The sequence below is a fragment of the Nannobrachium achirus genome, assembly GCF_963921795.1.
Source record: "Nannobrachium achirus genome assembly, chromosome: 2".
Taxonomy (NCBI): domain Eukaryota; kingdom Metazoa; phylum Chordata; class Actinopteri; order Myctophiformes; family Myctophidae; genus Nannobrachium; species Nannobrachium achirus.
The window spans coordinates 63217127-63241893 of NC_137811.1; the positions used below are offsets into that span (position 1 = coordinate 63217127).

Here is a 24767-nt window from a genome sequence, read left to right on the forward strand (position 1 = left end):
GCTCCGACCTCTCTCATGTAATCAAAGCATAGTAAGTGGGTGTGTGTGTGCGCACGTGCAGTGCGTGCGCTTGTGCGTGCATGCGCGTGACTTGTGTCTCGGAGGGATATGCAAAAATTCAAAGATGAATTACCATGTGTTAATAGACAATAAAGGGACGTTCTTCTTCTCCTATGGTCAGTCTCACCTCTGTTACTGATGTACCTCTGGAGCCGGTCGCTGTACGGGCTCTCTCTCCTTTTACTGCCACAGGGAAATAAGAATAGTGTGAATATAAACACCAGCTTCACAAAATATATCAAATGTGTTTTATATTTTGGGTCCAAGAAATTGTATCACTGGTTCTTTTTCCTTCTTCTTTATTACCTTCATTTACACAGGTAAAATTCCATTGAGATGCAAGATTTGAACTCATGACAAACATGACGACAAATGTTAGACTGCCTAAAAGTGTTTGCAGCCCATGCTGCATGCATTTTCAGGGCATGTTTATTTTAGTGATCAATCAAACAATTGCGTACCAGCTTAATGGATTAATGAAACAGTATTCGTTAAGTTGCTATTCATCAATCACAATGAAAACACTGTTTTTCAGGATTTCAGGGGGGGGGGGTCTTTAACATTTGTATATGTATATGTTTATTATGTTATATTATATTTAAAATCATAGTGTTTGCCAATTATTTGGGGGCCCACTTGCAATACCCTCGTGGCCCACCAGTACACCCTGGCCCACAAGGTTGGGAACCACTGCACTAATGATAAGTGAAGCACTCACCTGCGGAACACGACCACCACCACGATCGCTGCCACGACCAATAGGAAGGCTGCTCCTCCCATCACTGAGCCAATCAACAGTGGGAGCCGATTCTGAATCTGCTGTGTATGCTCCTCTGTGGCACAAAATGAACAACATATAATATAGATAGCAACAAAGTCATCAGCTATACAACGGTTTAAACAACCACTTGAGTAGATTTAGACTCTTATCTTAACCACTTTAACCATTGGTGTCCATATTTTATAGGAGAAAATGTTCATATTTTCAAAATATAACAAAAGAAGCCAAACAAGTGAAATGAAAAGTCAATTTGTTTTCATACATTTTCAAAAGAAGATATGCTATTTTCACAATCAGCCATTCGCGTCATAGAGTATGGGTTAAGCTTCGCATGTGAGATGCAAAAGAATTTACGATCACAATAATATGAAAACATGTATTACAAGGAAATTCTATTGAAACTGACAAACCACAATAATATTGTATATCATTGGTCTCTACAATCCATTACGGCAGGCTCTTAATATACAACTGATTTAGTAAAAAGGAAATACCGTATATAAAAGCAAACTCATCATACCTGGGATGAGAGTAGTGAAGTACACGGTGTTACTGTAGGGGCCGTAGCCCCTCTCATTACGTGCCCTGATCTGGAAGGCGTAGATGGATCCGGGGATGAGCGAGTTCACCGTCACTGTGTTGGTCTCACTGTAGACACTCACTGCACTGTCTTCATCTGAACCCTGAGGGAAACACATTTACAATGTAGGCATTTTGGCAGACACTCTGGTCCAGAGCGACTTACTGTACAACAGTGGAATGTGTAAGCGGCGAATGTGTAAGCGGTGTAAGTACGGTAAGCATGTAGGCATGAACTCAGCAAATGTTCATAGAGGTAGAGTGTAAAGAAAATCTATTAAGCGTTACAAAGAAAGTAGGATACAGGTAAACATCAAACCTAACATCTGTTTAAAACCACTGTTTCCCACAGTGTCGCGGACACACTTTTATGGGTCCCTTAATTTTTTGTTTCCTACATTTTGTTTTTTAATTATTATTAATTCATAACATTTTCAAAAAATATTCCCTAAAAAGCTAAGATTTTAAAAAACAAATATCTAAGAGGTGAAATAGACGATCTACAAGCTCACAACGCTGCGCGAAGCGTCGTTTTTGAGCTTGTAGATCTGCTGTTTTCCCTAGTTTGGATCCCGGGCAAATATCTTATTTCTCTTTTGGTTCTTGAGCAAAACCGTTTAGGAACCACTGGTTTAAACAACATGCTATCAAATCTAAAACACAAATGTGTTACTACTAAAAATAAGTAACATATACAATACAGATCTGCATATTATAACTGCATCTACAATCAGGGGATTGTGTGTGTGTGTGTGTGTGTGTGTGTGTGTGTGTGTGTGTGTGTGTGTGTGTGTGTGCGTGCGTGCGTGCGTGCGTGCGTGCGTGCGTGCGTGCGTGCGTGCGCGCGTGTGTGCGTGCGCGCGTGTGTGCGTGCGCGCGTGTGTGCGTGTATGTGCATATGGATGCGCTCACTTGCCTACTACAGTATGTTTGTGTGTACAGTGTCAGGGTGGCGTTGTGTCATCGTGGTTAGCGTAAATGTCCCTTTGTTTATATGTAGGTCAGTGCACTTTAAGACACGCTCAGCTGAAAACACTGTCACTGTCACTGACAGAAAGAAGAGATTGTAACTGTTTTAGCAGTGGTGTCAATAATATTCCCAGTACATTATTTAGACCAGTGTTTCTCAAATGAGGGCACGTGTACCCCTAAGGGTACGCAGAGGTACTACAGGGGGTACTTGAGAGAAAATGTAAAATAGAAACATTTATTTTACTGTTATGTTTAATGATAAAACATTGACAAAAGTTTGTGAACGGGCTGCTCCATAAGGTTTTAAACCAAATTAAGTAAGAACTTTGACTAGCACAACTGTTACTGAATATAAAACAGGCTACTCACTTTTATTTTCAACATATTGACATAAAAACTGTCCTTTTTATGTATTTTCTAATCAAAATGTTGTTGTCGGTTAAAGGGGGTACTTGGATTCAGCAATCAGGAGAAGGCGGTATTGAAGCCCAAAAGGTTTGAGAACCACTGATCTAGACTGTCACCAACTTCTATTCAACTCATCTACTAGATAACTGTTTCTCAGCATTTAGCTTGGGGACCACCAGGGGTCCAAATGGACCTGTAAAGGTCTATAACTCTGAGTGTACAAATGGAACCAAATGGACCCTTATGGGTCCATCTGGTTCCATTTGTACACTTGACTTTAGTGTAGATTGGAGTCCCAGAGATACTTGCTCTCTGTCTCAAATGTATCATCAATAACTTCATTGCCATGGACTTTAAACTAAATATAAAACCTTTTTTTTTTTATGTTGCAATGATTTTTTAATGTGCTAATGTTCCAGAAGCAGAAAGGCTGTAGTTTCCATTAGCTTGAAATCCCCACTGATGATGTCATTCACAGCAGGGCCAGCTTCAGTGGATTGGGTGGTCGCCCAGGGCATCACCCGTTTGATAGGGTGCCAATCAATTAAAACATTCCTATTCAATGCACCGCACAGCTGGCCCCACCGCCTGCTCTCCAAATGATGTCAAACACACACAGCTTTGCACAGCAAACAGGCTAAAGTCAGCCCCAGTCTGTAAAGCCCACATCATCAGGCTTTACAGAATCACTTATAGTGAGTATTAGTGAAGACTGATACACAGTATACGGTTGGGGGAGTGCTCTTTTAACCCTTTAAGTCCTGAGGCCGATTCTACAAAATGTCTTCTGAATCAGTAGTTCTCAAACTTTCTCCTGTTGCTGTCATTTCAAAAACTGTTCCAAAGTCTATTTCTACTACACTGTTCTATTTTGGCTGAACCAGCAATACCAGTGATGTCCATAAGTGTAACTAGCCTGTATCATGTCTTAGTATGGACACTCTTAACTTAAACAGTCAGCATTTTCGTACTGTCACTTACTTGAACAAATATCCTTATATGATCATTTAGGATAACGTCTCTGGGTATAAGAGATGTCCTATACCGTATATGACACCTCAGGAGTCTTCTGCCCTGAGGGTGGCAGCCCCCCGGGGGCCAAGGCCGGGAGGCCTGAATGCTACGATCTGTAATGCTGTTACTCTGCTGAATCTTCTTCAATTAATAGTTTTTCACCCTGACTGGATATTGATATTTTATATTTATTTTCAGATGGGGGTACGCGCATATTAATGTGGGGGTCCTTGACATGAAAAAGTTTGAGAACCACTGACCTAAATGACTGGAACGTGACTCTGTGAACCTACTGTACCTTGTCGTAGTATCGGAGCTGGTACTCCAGGATGTCGCCGTTGGGTCTGTCAGGCTGTGGCCAGGACAGGGTGATGGAGTCTGGAGCACGTTTCAACTGGTGCATCATGGGAACAGTAGAGGGAACTAAGGGAAGACGGCAAAAGTACACACGTGTGTAAGTAAGTAGCCATGGGAACCAACCAACGGTTGCCGAGCCATGTGGCCCGTAGGTCAGAAGCCTATGTTCTGTTTCTTCAGTGCGATGATGTGCTAGTTCATCCTCTGGACATGATGCTAGCATGTCGCACAGACAGACCTAACCCCAAACCAGCCCTTGATGCTGAGCTAAGTCTGAAGTCGGGAGGCATTGGGTACAAATTATTTTATAATAGTCTTTGGTATGACTCGGTCTACGGCCAGGGATTGAACCCCGGCCTCCAAATCTCAGGGTGGACACACTGACCACAAGGCCACTGAGCTGGCGGAGGTGGCAAAAGAGGTAGAATGGGTTTGCCCATGAGAAAGGCACTGGCCCTCCAACTGCTCCTGATAAGAAACTGTGTTCCCGACAAGTGGTGCCAAAAATATCCTGATGCCTGCGTCATCATCACTCAACAATCCACATAAACCACTTTCTTTGGATCTCTTGCACTATTTGAATTCCCTTTTGTCATGAACAGCACTGCACAGACAACTGCGTATTGCTAGAGTAATCTGGGACTGGGGTCAAATGCTTTGTTCAAAGCAAAGGCAGTCTTTTGGTAGTATTGGTGATTTTTCCAGCTCAATTACAAGTCAAGCGGCATTAGCAGATAAAGGGTGACCCTGTATCAGTGTTCAAGGCAAACCTCAGTCTCCATTGAGCTGTGTTGTTGCTGCATTAACCAGAAGAGGGCAGCATTGCCAAACTGGTAAGAGATGGTTGGTTCACAGTGGCAGAGACAGCTGACTATAGAGCAGTATGTGGGGCTGTATTTAGTTTCTGTGGTTGCCGTTTGGCTCATTCACCCAGATCAGGGGAGCATTCCAGCATTCCAGTAATTTTACCAATAGCCACATAATCCCTCACATACGCACACTAAAAAACCCTTTCTTTCTTTTCCAATTCAAAGAGAATGGAATTTCCGATGCTTTTCATTTTCCATGAAAACAGCATTGCACTATGCTTTGTTTTTGTATAGCTCCTTCACTGTCTTATCTTTGTTCAATGTCTCTCTTCTCCTCCCTCCTGCTCTCTCTCTCTCCCTCTCTCGTTAGTTGGCTCCGTAGTGAACATAATGTGAAGTGACAGGATATCGTGACCTCGGGCCACCTGAGTCCAGAAAGCAGGAGACGAAAAGATGGAGCAGAGAGAGAGAGAGAGAGAGAGAGAGAGAGAGAGAGAGAGACGGAAACAGAGAGAAAAAGATAGAGATACGGAGAGATAGAGGAAAGGAGAGAGACAGGGAGGGAGAGAGGGAGAGATAGAGAGAGGGGGGGGGGCAAGACAAGGCTGACTTATTTGTGTAGCACATTTGAACAAGGCAATTCAAAGTGCTTTAAACAAAACATTAAGCATATTAAGACATTAAGACACAGGATTAAGAGCAAAAGAAACACATAAAAGGACATTTGAATGCAATAAAACCCAATATATAAAATAAATACAATTATAGTGCACAAGAAACAAATCACAAACCTTAAAGGGGAAGACCACACATTTTCAATATTGAATTATGTCATTAATATACCTTAGAGGAGTTGTGTGGAAATAGAAACTAGAACTTGATGACATCACACATTGTACTTTGCAATACAAACCCCAAAATCAATCCTCCAGTTCTAGGCAACACAGAAGGGGGAGAACTTTTTTACTATTTCCACACAACTCCTCTAAGGTATATTAATGACATATTTCAATATTGAAAATGGGTGGTGGCCTTTAATAAAAGGCATAGTGAAACAGAAAGTCTAAAAGAACTGAGAGTTCGTAGCTGACCTGCAGGATTCTGGGAGTATGTCTCATACATTTGGTGCATGCTGAACTCTGTCTGAACAACACTGAACACGTTTAGTTTAGACAGCTGACCTGAGAGGTCTGGATGATTCATAATCAGACATATATTCTGTGTTTTATAAACCTAGAGTCATATTTTGAAACAAAGGATTTGACACACATGATGCCAGTGACGGCATGCCTCAATGGATAAGTGGGGTCGTCCATGAGCTTAAGGTTGCGACCACTATGCAAATTAGTGTTTCGCCTTTGTTTTCGAGTATTTGCCGGTTTCACTGTTGGGGCCGGGGGGTCTGCGTGATGGGGCTCGGCCCCAGCCGCCCCCCTCATGCAACCGGGCCTGTAGTGGTCTAACTTAAATACATTTACTTAAGTACTGTACTTAAGTACAATTTTGAGGTATTTGTACTTTACTTGAGTATTTCAAATTTTCAATACTTTTAGTTCTACTCCACTACATCTCGTTCCAAACATTGTACATTTACTCCACTAAAAACTGTAGTTACTAGTTACTTTGTAGATTTTGATTCTTATTACAAAACACACATTAACCACTTCAACCCTATAAACATTTCGCACATTTGAAAATAGCCGCTCTACAAGCTCACAATGCGTCGCGATGTGACGCATTGTGAGCTTGTAGATCTGCTATTTTCAAATGATTTGTATACATTTGAAAAGGGACAGTCTGCCTAATGAGTACTTTTACTTTTACATTGTACTTGTGCATTTTGATACCAATACTTTTGTACTTTTATTCAAGTACATTTTTACTACTACTTCACACATCACACATACTTTTACTTAACATTTGAGTACTTTTCCCACCACTGCATGATGCCAGAGTGAAGATGTGAGAACTAGAGTGATATCGTCGTTGTCGGGTGGAAATCTCTGTATGTCCAAAGCCATTCGTTTTGTATTAAGGGTTTTAAAAATTATTTGAAATAGTGAAAATAGCCGATCTACAAGCACACACCGCCTCGCACCACGAGGCGTTGTGTGCTTGTAAATCGGCTATTTTCACTAGTTTTGTGTGACAGTCTTGTATGATGAAGCAGGGCTTTACTTTACAAAAAAACATGCGAGTTTGAAACTTGGAGATAAGGTTTCTGCCCGACAGTGACGATATGATCCACTTTCTTCCAGCTTCCTTACAGTTTACAGTTTAGGCATTTAGCAGACGCTTTTAATCCAAAGCGACTTACAATAAGCAGATAATACATTACTATAACCAGTAACACTCCCTAATCTGGAGATAAGCGACCGTAGGTCACTTATCTCCACAAATAGGGCAAAAATGTGTTTTGCCAAAATCTTCCTGATCCATGTTGATGACATGAGTGTAGACATACTGTGTAGTGATTTTCGTGATTTTAGGGCAAAATCTGTAGGAGTAGTGTCCAAAAATGTGTTTTTAAAAATCGGCCTGGAGGTGGCGCTATATGGGAGAGATTCATGTTGATGGGATGAGTGTAGACATACTGTGTACCGATTTGCGTGATTTTAGGGCAAAAATTGTAGGAGCAGTGTCCAAAAATGTGTTTTGCAAGAATCGGCCTCATGGTGGCGCTAGAAGAGGGCCATGTGAGAAATGAGGGGTGGGGTCTCCGCGCCGGCAAGGCGGACGAATAGGTACCGGCCCCGGCTGTCCCGGTCGCTCCTAGCCGGAGTTACGGCATTTTATGTGAGCTGCAGTGTAGGGGGTCCTCCACTGGGGGCGCCACCACTTTTGCATCCGTTCTGGAGCACCAGGAGTGGGTGGTCCCCGGGAATTCCCCGTGAGCAGCCCCGTTGGGGTGGTCATTTGGTCAGTTTAGCACATTTGGTCATTTTTTACATCTGGGGGTCCCCCAGGGAGCTGGGGGTCCCTGGAGCTCTGGGGGTCCTTGGAGGTTGTAGTTTGGCAGGTAAGGAACGTGTGTGCAAAATTTGGCATGGATCGGGGCAACGGTTGCGGAGATATGAGCAGGGCAAGAGTGTGACGTGTGAGGTGTGACAGACAGACTGACGGACTTACACTTACATCTGGGGGTCCCCCAGGGAGCTGGGGGTCCCTGGAGCTCCGGGGGTCCTTGGAGGTTGTAGTTTGGCAGGTAAGGAACGTGTGTGCAAAATGTGGCATGGATCGGGGCAACGGTTGCGGAGATATGAGCAGGGCAAGAGTGTGACGTGTGAGGTGTGACAGACAGACTGACGGACTGACTTACACTTTGTGCAGGGTTTCAGGGCAAGAGTGTGTCGTGTGAGGTGTGACAGACAGACTGACGGACTTACACTTACATCTGGGGGTCCCCCAGGGAGCTGGGGGTCCCTGGAGCTCCGGGGGTCCTTGGAGGTTGTAGTTTGGCAGGTAAGGAACGTGTGTGCAAAATGTGGCATGGATCGGGGCAACGGTTGCGGAGATATGAGCAGGGCAAGAGTGTGACGTGTGAGGTGTGACAGACAGACTGACGGACTGACTTACACTTTGTGCAGGGTTTGATAGTAAATGCGACCTACGGTCGCAATAACAAGATAACATGTCAGAACATCAACAACAATATAACAAATGCATATGAATTTCAATCTAAATCAATAAAATCAGTAAAGAGAAAAAGAAAAGAAAACAAAAATGTTGACTAGCTTCATGTATGGTCAGTGAGTGTTTCAGTAGTGCTATGGGTCCTTCTGTGAGGACTTGATCAGCAGCCTTCTGAATCTACTGCAGCTGTCTGACAGACTGTTTTAGGGAGACACCGTTAACACAGCCAAGTCTACTGGGGAGAAATGCATGGACAAGTTTTTCCAAAATCCTGCTGAGACATGAGTCCTTTAATCCTTGTATATTCTTAAAGGTGAAAGTAGGCTGACTTTGTAATTGTCTAAATAAGGGCTGTTGAAATTCGTGTCTGCGTCAATGACTACACTGTAGACTTCTGGCCGGGGTTGTGGTTTTTTGAACATTTTACCGACTGAAGCTGAGCACTGACTTTTAATCATCCTTCCTTGGAGAGAAAAGGGGAGCGAGGGAGAGAGAGAAGGGGGGGAGAGAGAGAGAGAGGGGGAGAGAGGGGGAGAGAGAGAGCAGGAAATATAGATGTAGAGACAAGTCTCCCTGGATGGTTTAATGAAAGGAAGATAAATCACGCATGCATGCACGCACGTGCACGCGCACACACGCGCGCGCGCGAGCGCACACACACACACACACACACACACACACACACACACACACACACACACACACACACACACACACACACACACACACACACACACACACACACACACACACACACACACACAGTAAAGGACATGTGATAATCCCCATTCATCTTTATTGGCGCTCACCTGACTGGCTTGTGGTGAAGTTGATGCTGGCATATCGAGGTGGGAAGGGACTCAAAGCCGACACGTTGTTGATGGCTTGGATCTGCCAGACAAATACATTCACACATTCTTATTACACACTCAGCCAGTGACTTCACAATAAGGTGCAAGCAATATTATATTTTCAATTAGATCACCAACATGCAAGCAGTCAACAGTAAGAGGTCAGGGTCATGTGATCAGTAACAGAACAGTAACAGAACAGGGACAGGGACAGAATCAGCTAGAACTGTTGCATGAGAAGGTGTTTCTTTAAACCATGTTAACCCTAGTATTAGGCCAATTGTTTGGAGCAGTGAAACCGGCTCCCTATAAACAGCTATGTCCGTGGCTATGTGGGTGGGTGGTGGGCGCACACACACACACACACACACACACACACACACACACACACACACACACACACACACACACACACATAGAATGTAAAAATATAGATTAAGCCTAGACACGCGCGCGCACACACACACACACACACACACACACACACACACACACACACACACACACACACACACACACACACACACACACACACACACACACACAGAGGGTATAGCTGCTCAAATTCACCACTCCATTTCAAACCGAGGTCTGATTTTTCAAAATTCTAGGATTTCTTTTTAAGATTGATTAAAAAAATTGCATAACATTTTCTTTCACTCGTAATGCTGTGTAGCTAATTCATGGAATATGTTTTAGAACACGCAGCGAAACGGCAAATGATAGCATACATGTGTTCATCGACTGTTAATTGAACTGTGCGTTGGTAACTACAGTATGCAGCAGAAGTACCTATCCATCATCAATAAGTTATAAGCAACGATTTAGCCAATGTATGTCACGTTGAATAATACATGTCACTGTGTACCTGTGCTTACATGCAGCTTATAGATTAATAGAGCATGCAGGACGACCTCCATTCACTAAGTGTTAATCCACTCACCTCTAGCATAGAGATGTTGATTACTTATAGAATGCAGGATATACTACAGTATATAGGGCATTCACCAAATAATCGAATATTCGAGTATCAAAGTCACTATTCGACTTTGTTCACCGAAGTCGAATATTCACTTTTTTTTTTTGTATTGTTTTCTCTTTAAAAAAATATATACCGTAGTTTATAAAGCTTGGCTAGATAGGAAGTCAAAAGAATGAGTTGTCAATGTCCCTGGTGGATGAATTTGTTAATGCTCTATACCAGGGGTTTTCAAACCTTTTTAGGCTGTGACCCCCCAAATAAACATATATGAACTGGGGACCCCCACCCTGACAAGCATTTGGAATTGTAGGTATTACATTTAATGTGACTCAGTTCCACAGCGAGGCGTTGTGAGCATGTAGATCTGCTATTTTCACAATATTTGCCTCTTGCTTACTTAATATTTGATAGTTTGGCCAGTCCTGTCGAATATTCGACTATTCGAATACTTTGAGGTTGTATAATTCGAATACTAAAAATCACTATTCGTGAAAGCCCTAATACCATATAGGCTACATTATCCAAAGTCGATTACTCTGTGACTGGAAAATAAAGCCTGTGTCCTCTTAGAGGTATTTATTTAATTTCTTTGTCCAAGTACAACATTCAGGACGTATATCTCCCCTTAGAGCCAAACTAACAACTTCATAACACAGGGGGAAATGAAATTAGTAAATATTACCACTGAGTCACACAAGGCTTTAACACACCTATTCATTTCCACATCAAGCTGAAACAGGTCTGACTTGATGGGCTTTGTTTTGGCAACAGAATGACAACACTCTTTAACGGTCAGTAGAGAGCTAGCTGCTACAGGGATGACGTCTTTAGGCCAACCCGCCATGGGCTGCCACTGCAGATTTCCAGTGGAACTTTTGCATTGGGTTTCGGCTGAATTAAGAAAATAAGCTCAGTATCAAACAAAGACTTATATTAAATTGGACGTACGGTATTATGCTCATTTCCAGCTATTCTATTTTTATTGTGGGACTCCGCTAGAGTAGTTTTGCATGATTCACTGTTAAAAAAAAGTAGAAAAACTTTGAAACCTAGCTTTCTGAGCAGTCTGAGCCTTTTTTTCATAGGGATTACTTTATCATTCATTTACCAATTATTTTCAATTTTCAGCACATTTACTATGAACATCTGACACTGTAACAGTACTGTATACAGAATGACAGATAATAAGTAAAAGCATATTCCCCTTTACCATGTTTTGTTTAACAAGACAATCTTCACACAGGCAATTATTATTATATAGAGATATATTGGATTCAGAATTCACAGAGATATCAATAGCTAATAAATTGAAAAACTCTATGAATTAAAGAAAATGCTTTTAATTTGCTGAGGGAACTCACTTCTGGGTTTTAGTTTTTGTAGTCACACATTTCCAGTCACTGCTTGAAGTCAGTGACTCCAAGTTCCTCTGTGTACACACATACCTCCAAGGCCCTTAGTGGGCCACACATACACACACACACGCACGCACGCACGCACGCACGCACGCACGCACGCACGCACACACGGTGAAAAAGCCCCAACAACATCTGTAAAGCCCCAGACCAGCTGAACACATTCAGTGTGAGCCCCTGCATCCTCAGGGTGTTCTACAGCAGCAGCCTGAGGAGCTGCATCGCCACCTGCTATGGGAGCTGCCCCACTTAACCCTCCACCACAGAGAGCACTATAGAGGACGGCCCAGTGCATCGTGGGAGGTTGAGTTTCTCCCCCTTCAGGACACAATATATGACAGGCAGTGCACACAACAAAGGCAATTGTATTAAGGACACTAACCACCCTGGCCACAATCCGTTCACGGTCACACTGCTACCGACTGCTACCATCAAAACGCAGCCTACTATGGGATTGGGACTAGTTTACACAGCCCAGCCATCAGGCTGCTGAACAGGGGTTGAGCCCTGCCACACGTGTCTGTACATAATGAACTAGAACTGCACTCTGTCGAGGTGCCAACTTGCGCCTCACGCTCAAGCAGGCCACACATGGCCTACTTGTGCGCAAGCAGAGCGTGCCACAACGTGTGCGCTGCTGGCCTTATGTCCCTAATGTCTTCGCCCGTTAATAAAGATATTACCAAGAGTGCTCTTAAATACCAAACTCTGCTGACATCATCACCAGGAATGCTGGTCCTTCATTGGCTGTATAGGGGGACACCTACATACATACATACATGCCCAGAATCCCAGACGTTTCAGTGCTACGCTCTTCAAAAAAAAACAGTCACCTACATAAAACTCAAAAACAAAAAAAAGGAAACATATAATAATTCATTATATATCCCCTTTAATAGTACCAAATTGTATTGTGTTTTATATCATTTTTATTGTTGATTTGTCACCTTTACAACGAGGTACAGCTTGTAAGCATCGGGCATTCGAGGCATGAGCTACACAGCCAAACGTGTGGGTAGGGCTGATCAGAATTTTGCCAACAATATAATTTGGTATTATTAAAGGGGAGATATAATTAATTATTAATAAGTTTCCTTTCTTTTTGTGCTGAGTTTTACATACCTAACCGATTACAGTACTTGCGCAAGTAACTAGAAAGATGCAATTGGAAATTGCAAGTGTGGTTGCCTATTTAATGTCTGGGTAGCCAAATTGTCAAGTGAAACTTGATAAATCCTCAAGCTAGTACCACTCCCCCATACTCAATGGACTTACTCTATAATGGTGAAGTCACCGAGAATGCTGCTTCCTGATTGGCTAAAAGTTTATCCAGGAAATTAAGAAGTAAGCTGGGCTAGAACTATAATGTATTGCATACAGCAACCACATTAATAAGGAGAATCCTAGTTTCAGCCCTAATATGGTCGACTCATAGTGGCGTTATCATGATGACAACAAGACACACTCTTCAAGAGAGATTATAAGAGTCTCACTGAGTGACATTAAGACTAAGAGTACCTATTGTGGAGAACCTATCCAGATACATCCATACCTCAAGCTGCAGCTGATTGAAATTAAGCGACTCCTTTGAGTCCAGTGGCCTGCTCGCAATGCGGTGGGGAAGGCCTCGCCACCGTATGCTCTGCCCTTCACTCGCCAGTCTCCTCTCGCTCCTGGCGATCTTCGCCCTTGTGACCACCGCAGATCGTCCCGTGGACCGCCCCGCAGATCGTCCCGCGGACCGCCCCGCAGATCGTCCCGTGGACCCCCCCGTGGACCACGGTTCGGAGTCGCCCCACTGGACGATGAAGGACTGGCTGGCAGAAGCTAATGCCAGCCAAGATGGAGAGGAGAGTGGCTCCAATGGCACGCTGTCGCCTGAGCCGTTCCCTTACATCATCGACGAGGCAAACAAATGCCCGGTGGGGAAAGCGGCGCCGTTCTTGGTGTTGCTGGTACACGTAGAAGCTTATCATGTGGACCGTCGGGACGCCATACGACGGACGTGGGGAAGCGAGAGCCAGGAGGGAGTCCTCAGGTTGTTCCTGCTGGGGGTGAGGCCGGGCGAGCGAGGACGCCTGCAGCAGAAGGCTCTGGAGTCGGAGAGTCTGAAGCACCGAGACATAATTCAGCAGGACTTTTTCGATAGCTACAACAATCTCGCCCTGAAGACCCTGATGGGCCTTAATTGGGTTGCCACGCGTTGCCCGCGGGCCAGCTTCGCCATGAAGGTCGACAGCGATGTGTTTGTCAAAACACCAAGTACCTCATCAACAAGCTGCTCCGACTGAAGCCCGGGGAGAAGAACTACATCACAGGCAGCATCAAAAGGGGCGAGGGGCCGATCCGAGACAAAAGATACAAGTGGTACGTATCCGAAGAGGAGTACCCGGGTCACACGTACCCCGCCTACCTCGGAGGGGGCGGTTACGTGTTCTCCGGAGATCTGGCGGGGAAGATCTACGGCACCTCTCTGAGCACTCCGCACTTCCGCTTCGAGGACGTGTACGTGGGCATGTGCCTGGCCAAGCTGGGGATCGAGCTCACGCCGCCCCTGCCAAACGAGTTCAACCAGTTCACAGTTCCATGGTCACGCCACAGCTACAGCCGCCTGGTCACCAACCACTGGGTTTCTCCCGGCGACATGCTGGAGTTCTGGAGCCGTCTGCAGCACTAACTGGTAGACCTGGGAGGAAGACAACCCTGAGTCCGGAGGTGGAGCTGATGTGGTCTGAAGAGGCTGAGATCATCTTCATAGGATTTATAGTCATTTAACCTTTTTTGACGCCCATGACGAACGCTCGTAATTTTGTTCACGCCGCCATAACGAGCGTTCTTCTTTTCCCCAGCAGAGCCTGGCTGAGCCCTTGCGGGGAGGGGCGGGTGTCTTCCGTTCTCACAGCAGCAGCTGAAATCTTGAGCACACGTATACAAGTCTGGATCACTTTTCTGTCCGTTTTTTCAGCCCTGGATCTAAATTAGTTTCTCTATTTCTGTGCTCTACAACTGGTGCAAACGAGGGACGAACTTCAACCTCGTGCATTGGAATGGCTGCGACTCTATGAGGGATACGCCGGTCTTTTACAGAAGACTGCGGTTGGAAACAATGGATGGATATTTTTCTATAAAATCACAAAGGTAAGGTACTTTGATGGTAGTGTGCGACTATCAAAAATCCTTAATGAAGCAGTGAACAGGTGTTTGACAGACTCACTCCCTAGCTTCCGCCGTGAACTGAAGACTCACATCTTCAGACTCCACCTAAACTCATAGCACTACTGTAACTCTCCTCCTTCCCTCAATGACCATACATCAGGGGTGCCCACACCTTTTTGACTAGAGAGCAACTTTTAGAATGACCAGCTCAACGTGATCTACCCACCCCAAGAACATGTACGTGAGGGGGCTTTAACAGCGGCACTGGCATTACACACACATCGAATGGGAAATAGTGGGGGGAAAAGTCTTCATTCCATTCTGTATGGAAGTGGTAGGATTTCGGGTTCTTTGTAATGCTATGAAAACAAAGCATTGCCCCACAATTTCAGGAGATGACATGCCCTTCTTGATGTCAATCAAGTCACCTTAATTGACAGAAGTCAAAAAGAGGGGTTTTGTGATTTGGATTATATATTTTTAGAGGCATGTCATGCAGTGTTGTTTTTGTTGACGAGACGATGACGAAAATGATTTTGTTGACGCCCCTTTTTTTCATGACGATGACGTGACGTTAACGTAACGAGCTAAACATATGTCTGACGAAAATATGACGAGACTAATGTGTGTTTTCGTTGACGTAACGAAGACGAGACGAACATCTGGTCTTCGGACGACGTTAAATAAACATGCATGAAAGCCAGACAATATTATTGTAGTTGTTTCAATGGAGGAGTAGTGGCCAATCATATGGAACGTTCTAGGACGCATATAGCAACAGGCTCTGTGATTGGCTGGGATGTCGGCATGATTACACACGTGTTGTTTGTTGTCGTCAACTTTTCAGAAGTTAGTTGCACACATTACTGCTGGAAATGCTATTACATTTCTATTGGGATATGAAAGCTAATCATCTGATTGAGGAAAGACCTACTGTAGGTCTGCGTCATGCAGCAGCGCCGTCAACATTAATTAATAGATTTGGTCGTCGGAAAAGAAGACACGATATGGATATATTTTACAATCCAGGAAATAATGCAGGCTTACTTACGACGGAGCGGCTGCAATTCCAATCCGGTAAGCTGACGGTCCTTTTAACAAAATGATAGTCCTTACTCCATGGGGGTTACACCCCGCCATTCCGAAACACCGCTATTCCGAACGTTGACTTCTAACCCTAACCCTACCCCTAACCCTACCCCTAACCCTAACCCTTACCCTAACCCTAAGTCCTAACCCTAACCCTAACTAACCCTAACCCTACCCCTAACCCTACCCCTAACCCTAACCCTAACCCTAAACCTAACCCTAACCCTGCTTCGGAATAGCGGTGTTTCGGAATGGCGGACTGTTGCCCTCCTTTGCCTTGAGTCGATTTGCTTATTGACAAGTTGACAACTGTCCCATCCGTGGTCGCTTTCCTACTAATACTATCGCAACGTTTTCTATAACATCTGGTGCTAAGCTTCAGGCTAATGTTGGCTTTTAAGCAAACGTAAATTAATTGGATTGTTTGTTGCAAACTGTTGATGCAAACTTTGTTTTCGCTGGATCATGGATGTGGAGGTCGCTGTATGCGGAGCTATTATTCCCAAAGGCTAAGTTAGTGACGTAGTGGTTGTTTGTTTCCGGTTAGCGGCCGCCGACGATGCGTATGACCGTGACGTCACTTGTAAATCCTTGGAACTCGGGGACGGTTCTCAGTACCGTGTGTGTGTGTGTGTGTGTGTGTGTGTGTGTGTGTGTGTGTGTGTGTGTGTGTGTGTGTGTGTGTGTGTGTGTACTCTGTAGTGTGAAAGTGCAAGTGGCCAGTTCAGTGATACCATACCAAAAAAGATGCATAGTATTCTTATATTATATTATTATGATATTGCCTCCTGTGTGAACTGTGCATATAAATAGGATGGGGCAGGTGTAATATACACTTTTTTTATTAGCCCATATACCGGTACATATTTCTTGAATCATGAATTCAATTGCACCTGTCAACTTTGATTATTTCCAATGTCTATTAAATACTTAATGTATTTATTTAAAGACACATTTTTCTTTTTGACTAAAACTATTGACTAAAACTGGACTAAAACCTTTGTGTGGGTTCGTCGACTAAAACTTGACTAAAACCTTTTGAGTTCTAGTCGACTAAAACTAGACTAAAACTATCAAGGATATAAATGACTAAAATCTGACTAAAACTAATAAGCATTTCGTCAAAAAGACTAAGACTAAGACTAAATCTAAAATGCCCGCCAAAAACAACACTGATGTCATGTTATCTACCTGCATAGCCTTTGTGATCTACTGGTAGATCACAATCTACCTTTTGGGCAGCCCTGCCATACATGAAGCTAGATAGCATTTTTAGGTTTTAGACGTTTTTTACTGATGTTATTGTTTTTCTAGATTGATATTCCTAACCCTGTTATATTGTTGTTAATGTACCGACATATTATCTTGCTTATTATAGTGATGTGTATTACCTGCTTATTGTAAGTCGTTTTGGATTAAAAGCGTCTGCTAAATGCCTAAATCTGAACTCTAAACTCTAAAGAGCGCCAAGTAACAGGATCTTTTTTGCATGACTGTGGAGGGAAAGGATGGCAGGCATGGCTGTTCCCAGTCAAGGTCGGCTCTAGAGGATTCCCCGCTCAGTCAGTGTGGAGGATGCTCATTGCTCACAGCCACTGAGACGACCGGGAGGGAGAGAAAGACAGCAGCTTGAAGGAGAAGGAGAGAAGAACCTTGAGAGGGCAGTTAAGATGGAAGCCAGGAGGAGGATTTAGCCACCACTGCCGACCCATCATGGGGAGGGTGTTGCGCTTTGTGTAGGCCAGACCCAAATACCGATAGTTTGAATATTCAAAGCTTCGTTCAATTGCACCGGATTCCAAGGTGAAGAATAAAGCTAGAAATACCACAGGAAAAAAACAGGAATTGAGGTCATCGCAACATGAGATCCTTGTCCGCTTCCTGTAATTTTTTCCGCAGAAATGCTTGCGTCTCGGCTCCGGTGCTTGCATTGCATGTTTGGGCCAAAGGCTCATAACCAGAGAACCGACAGTTCTCTGGCCTACTTGCGCACAAGTAGGCCATGTGTGGCCAGCTTGAGCATGAGGTGCAAGTTGGCACCTCGACAGAGTGCAGTTCTAGTTCATTATGTATGATAATACATTATATATATATATTATATATATGTATGATAATACATTATAATACATTGTATGATAATACATTATATATATATATATATATATATATATATAAAAAATAAAGGGAACGCATAATCATTGAAATGTAACTCCAAGTCAATCACACTTTTGGGATATCAACCTGGCCAGTTAGGAAGCAACACTGATTATGAATCAGTTTCATCTGCTGTTGTGCAAATGGAAAAGACAACAGGTGAAAATGAGGCAATTTGCAAGACGACCCCTAAAAAAGGAATGGTTTTGCAGGTGGTGGCCACAGACCATTTGCCTGTCCTCATCCTTTCTGGCAGATTTTTGGTTAGTTTTGGATTTTGCCAGTGCCCTGACCACTAGAGGTAGCATGAGGCGGTATCTGCAACCCACAGAAGTTGCTCAGGTAGTGCTGCTCATCCAGGATGGCACATCAATGCGCACTGTGGCAAGAAGGTTTGCTGTGTCTCCCAGCACAGTGTCCAGAGCATGGAGGCGATACCAGGAGACAGGCCAGTACACCAGGAGACGTGGAGGGGGCCGTAGGAGGACAACAACCCAGCCACAGGACCGCTATTTGGTCCTTTGTGCAAGGAGGAACAGGAGGAGCACTGCCAGAGCCCTACAAAACGACCTTCAGCAGGCCACTAATGTGAATGTTTCTGCTCAAACTGTGAGAAACAGACTCCATGATGGTGGTATGAGGGCCCGACGTCCACAAGTGGACACCATGCAGCCCGATAGACATTTGCCAGAGAACACATAGACTGGCAGGTCTATGTTGGGTTTTTTGGGTGTTCCCTTTATTTTTTTGAGCAGTGTATATATATGATAATACATACATATTAACAAGTACAGTTCATAATGGCGACGGCCGACGGCCCCTACCTGTATGAGGTAGGTGACCCTGGTCAGCAGGTTGTTGAGGGTGACCCTGGTGTTCTTGAGGTTGCTCTGTGCGGGGCTGTAGGTGACCGACTCCCCGCACCAGGAGCATGACGACGGGTTGCTGAAGGTGGCCGAGGGGCAGGTGCGACACACCACCGCGTACCACACCTCGCCGCGGCCCCCCATGTCCACCGGGGGGCGCCATCGCAGAGACACGCCTCCGTCTCCACTCTCGTACTCCCAGGACAGCGAGACAGGTGCAGATGGAGGACCTGGATGGAGAGAGAGGGAGAGGGGAGAGAGGGGGAGGGCATAAGAAGGGACATAGAAACAAGGGGGAAGATGAGATAGATGGGTGGAGGAAGGGAAAGAATGGAGAGAGAAAGAGAGAGAGGAAGAAGGGCAAAGGCGTGTTAGCATAGGTCAGATAGAGGGTAGATAAAAGAGGAACATCACAAAACGATACGAGAGAGAGAGATGTACAGCTACAGCAGAGAGGGAAAGCATGTTTATACATGCATATTATATTTATATGTAGTGGATACCCAGCGCCGTAGAGAAGCATGTGCTAAAACGTTTTAATCAAAGGGGAAAAAGAAACGTTTAAAAAACATGCATCCATTACATCGTGTTTCTCCTGACCACATTTTGGTTTCAGACGGAACACTCTTGCCCAGATGGAAAAGAGTGGCTCGGGCTGGACAATAGTTTCTCCGGCCAAAGTCTGCCTCTCCCGCCGTCCAAACTCACTTGTGCAGGAGGATGTGTTTGAGTCTTTGGCAGCGCGGTAGAAGCCACTCCGACACTCGCACACGCGCGCTCCCTCCAGGCTGGTGCGGCTGTTGGGGGGACAGACGGAGCAGGGCACAGAGCCTGATGTTGGCTTGAAGTAGCCGGCCGGACACTCTGTGCAGAGAGACAGAAGCACAAGGGGAGACAAATGAGCTTTGTGGGAGCACTATGAATTAGTAATTGTTTCTAAAATGTCCTGCTGTCAGTGTGTTCTCGTGTTCTTTTTGTTCAAACTATAAGTCTTACTCCAGGGCCGCCGAGACAAATTGCTGTCCAGCCAAACTAGATGTCAATTACAGTAACATCGTCATCTTATGGCAGCTACTGTAGGAAACGTAATGCAAGGAAGTGAAGTGGCTTGAGACATGCAGCGTGCTTTCAAATGTAACCAAGGTCATCCTTCTGTGATGAATGCTTCAGACAATAATGTGTTAATCAATTATTGACCTTTTTGTCCTTGGCCTTCCACCTCAATATCTGTTATATGTCAGATATTATTTCATGTAATATGAAGTACAGGCATACACACAAACAGCCTCATTACAATAGTTTAAAAAAATCTACTGTAGCTCACAAAGCATTGCATTACAATGCGTTGTTATTTGGTTAGAGGGAAATAAGGAGGGGGCCTAGAATAGACCCTGGGGGACTCTAGGGAGAATATATAGGGCGTGGTTTAAGTGGTAAACGGTAGCTACTGTACACCCTAGAGACACAGATTGATTGATTGTTTGATTGATTGAATACTTTATTAGTCAGAAATGTAGACAGTATGTGGAACAGCAAGACATTAAAGCTAAAGGGATAACACAAAAAAAGGTCCTGAGGACTTGTTTCCACTGTGGTCCTATGTATTAAATTCATCAACATACCATACAAAAAGAACACAATAATATATCATCATCAAATACAAACACTAGCCTGTATATAGGAATGCTTTTACCTCTTGGTCTCCTGATTTTAACATGCCAGTTTTGGAAGAAACCAGTGTTACACATCATTTAACGGATGGTGTCAGGGCATTCCACATTTTGGTGGCAGAGTAATAGAATGAGAACTATTCCATGTTTTATCTATACTTACAATCTAAAAGTGCAGGCGCAGTACATGGCACTCACGACCGACCACTGGATGCAGTCCAATTGGCTACGACTGATCGCATGGCACACGTGCTGACGTCCTCGCGAAGGGCTGCAAACTTCTAGTGTTATACATTTGAATGGTACCAGATCATGGTCTCTCCCTCTAGTTGCGGATGTGAGTGTCACTCACTTTGGAGAGGTAGTCCAACGGAACGTTTTCTAAAGTGAAAAAGTCAGTTCCAAACTTCCAACCGAAGATTTGTTGCAAAAGTACTACTGTAACTGCATGGATGCAACTAATCTCGCTCTTGTTCCCAAACATAAATTGTTGATGTGTACTTTCTTGTGCAGATGATGTCCTAGATTTGGGAGGTACCGCGTCGACATTAGTGTCTTCTAACAAGCCCTTCAAACTGCTTCAAAGTGGCATCTTTCAAAAAACCGGGAGAGCAAGTAATAATTGAGGTTGTGATCATTTTGTGCCACTCTTTAAGTAAAGAGTAAGTGTTATGACCTCAGATTAACAATTTGAATTAAAACAAGTATACTGAATTAAATGTGTTATTAACTCTGTCAGTCAAACACTGCTATCTATTAACCTTCTTAGATCTGGCTCTACCAGGGTCTATCAATTAATAGGCTACCAATTAATAATAATAAACTTAAACTTAATTTACATTATATCTTTCTAAAAACACGTAAGGTGTATTAAAACTTTAGTAAAAGAATCACACGTCTAAAACAATTAACTTTTAAAATAGACTTATAACCATAAACAACAGCTAAGAGGCAGCATTCAGGTTCGGAAGTAATTTGAACAAAAAATAACTTGACCAATTTCCAGTTGGGTGATGGTGTGGTTGGTGGATCATATGGGCTGCTATAGCACAACTTAAGACAAATTAAATGTGACGTTGATTCCATTTTAAAATACCGGTAGTTCTTATTTACATTCACCTGGCCAAGTATCCACAGAAGACTTGTGAACTTTGACAAATTACATCTGCCATATTTTAGCCCATGTCAAAGCCATTGTTGTCGTACAGAGAAATAATATAATTCGGTCATGCTAAAGGATGAGAGAATACAAGACAAAGCTGTGCTTGTTAAAATGGTTACACTAAAGAAAGATACATGTACCGATATAATTGAGTTGTTTTGCTCAACTCATGCATTTTGTCTATTCTCATTACCTCAGACTGTCCTGCAGTTAAGTATTTACCAGTAAGACTCCCTAATCGGGAGATAAGCGACCGTAGGTCTCGCTAGAAGAGGGCCATGTGAGAAATGAGGGGTGGGGTCTCCGCGTTGCCTTGGCGGACGAATAGGTACCGGCCCCGGCTCTCCCGGACGCTCCTAGGCCGAGTTAGGGCATTTTATGTGAGCTGCAGTGGAGGGGGTCCTCCACTGGGGGCGCCACCACTTTTGCATCCGTTCTGGAGTACCAGGAGTGGGTGGTCCCCGGGAATTCCCCGTGAGCAGCCCCGTGGGGGTGGTCATTTGGTCATTTTTGCACATTTGGTATTTTTTTTACACCTGGGGGTCCCCCAGGGACCTGGGGGTCCCCCTGGAACTCCGGGGTCCTTGGAGGTTGTAGTTTGGCAGGCAAGGAGTTTGTGTGGAAATTTTGGCATGGATCGGGCCAACGGTGGCCGAGCTATGAGTAGGGGGAAAGTGTGACGTGTATGTGGTAATGTTTTTACACTTGGGGGTCCCCCAGGGAGCTGGGGGTCCCTGGAGCTCCGGGGGTCCTTGGAGGTTGTAGTTTGGCAGGTAAGGAGTGTGTGTGCAAAATCTGGCATGGATCGGGGCAACGGTTGCGTAGATATGAGCAGGGCAAAAGTGTGACGTGTGACGTGTGTGACGGACGGACGGACGGACGGACGGACGGACGGACAGACGGACACCTGGTGGAGCTTTCTGTAGTAAGTGCGACCTATGGTCGCAAAAATGGCAGCATTTTAGAGTCAAGTTCTTCCTTTGCGGCTCCTGAACTCAAACGGTATCTAAACCACAGCAAAGTCTTGACCACACTAACCATAGAGCCCCTATACTGCACATGTCAAAATAGTCAAACATTTGGCGAAAATACTGTAGGCATTCGGCCAAAATAACACGTGCATATTGGTGTAGTTTGTTGTAGGTTGTAAAAAAGGAAAAATAATTGTGTGTGTGTGTGTGTGTGTGTGTGTGTGTGTGTGTGTGTGTGTGTGGGGGGGGGGGGGGGGTACAATAATGAAGTATAACAGGTGTTAAGTAGTTATTAATGTCTGTGTGTCAAAATATTTGTTGTTGTTATTGGTATTGGTAAACTAGGGCATTAACGACTTGTGATTTTTGCAAGTCGACTCGACTCAGTAAAAGGTTGAGGTTGAGACCAGATGATTAACTTAATGTGAAATATTGTTTTCTCACTCAACTGTAAACAAACCAAAATTAAGTGTATAGACTATAGAGGGTATCTGCACATTTCTAAAGTGACAATTTAAGGGGTTTTTAATACCTCTAAAGTGGCAAATTAAACATTGTCCAAATTGTCAAATATATAGAGGCAGAAATTGTGAAAATAGCAGATCTACATGCTCACAACGCCTCACGATGTGAGCATGTAGATCTGCTATTTTCACAATAGAAAGTATTTAATGAAGTCGACTTGTCGACTTTTTCGTTAATGCCCTATGGTAAACCAGTAGTGTTTATCGAGGAAGTAGCATGGATGTACATGTATAAATGAAGGTCGAAAGAAAACATATGGCCACACATTCATTTCAATGAAACTTGCTCATCCAGTGCATACGCCAACAACATGGGAAGTAGGCAACACTAGGAGGGGGGGGGGGGGGTGGGGGGGGGGGGGCAGTATCATTCATGTTGCCTTGGGTGAAAATTGCAATAACTGACCTCATGTCAGTGCTTCAGGCTCAGAGTTCTATTTTAGGCAACACTTTGTGTGTATTCCACACACCAGTGAGCACATTTCTGTGGCAAGAACAGATGCTTATTATCCATGACATGCAGGATGAGTAAGTGATACAATGGATTTAAAACAGCTATCTGTTATATAAAGAAAAACTCAATAAGGCAGGGGTTTTCAGGCCAAGGACCGGTCCTTAGCTGAGAGAGAGGGATGAAGCAGGGACCCCCTTTACATATTGTATAAATTTGTGATGCAGATTTTTTTTAAATAGATAGATTCATAGACTTGTTTGACAGCACTGTCTATCAGTCTATGTTGGATTTGTGTTTTTAGTTAACTTTACCTTTCACTATGTACTTGGTCTGCTCTTTTTTACCTCTACACCAAACCTATTTGCCGAAAATAGCCGATCTACAAGCTATCAACGCCTCGCACTGTTTGCTAAAGTTCTGCTGTTTTGGCTAAAGTTCTCCTCAGAATAGGGATGCGAGGGTTCAAGTTGTTGACAAAGATTTGGTGGCCCCCCTGTAGTAACTCAGAGGACCCACTAGGGGTACCGGACCCCCTGTTGAAGACCCCTGCAATAAGGCAAAAATATCTGTGAAATAAGGCTGCTGACGCACTCAATAAATATGAACAGATCATAAAAACTGTGATTAGTGTACAAAGTACTGTATGCACACAACTGCAAACACAGCTGTGCACATAACACAGACTACGCTATACACAACAGCCGGTGACAGAGAGACACAGTTCGACAAACACACAGGCTAGCAAAAGCTAACAAATGCACACATGCAGAGACAAAGAAACATTTCCATTTGCGCTTTGGAAACTGCTGACTCGCTGTGCGCACATCAGCGAGAGAGAGAGAGAGAGAGAGAGAGCTATG

General features: G+C 44.0%; 1 protein-coding gene across 1 annotated transcript in view; it reads right to left on the reverse strand.

Annotated features, from left to right (window-relative positions):
- Positions 1-24767, reverse strand: part of ephb6 (eph receptor B6) — a gene marked incomplete at both ends in the record, with an annotated part of 101777 nt that overhangs the window by 9956 nt on the left and 67054 nt on the right. The window contains 7 exons of the mRNA XM_080737699.1: positions 188-243; positions 779-893; positions 1362-1524; positions 4113-4237; positions 9423-9504; positions 19085-19356; positions 19835-19990. Coding sequence (XP_080593825.1) covers positions 188-243; positions 779-893; positions 1362-1524; positions 4113-4237; positions 9423-9504; positions 19085-19356; positions 19835-19990 — 969 coding nt within the window. The remainder of the gene's footprint in view (positions 1-187; positions 244-778; positions 894-1361; positions 1525-4112; positions 4238-9422; positions 9505-19084; positions 19357-19834; positions 19991-24767) is intronic.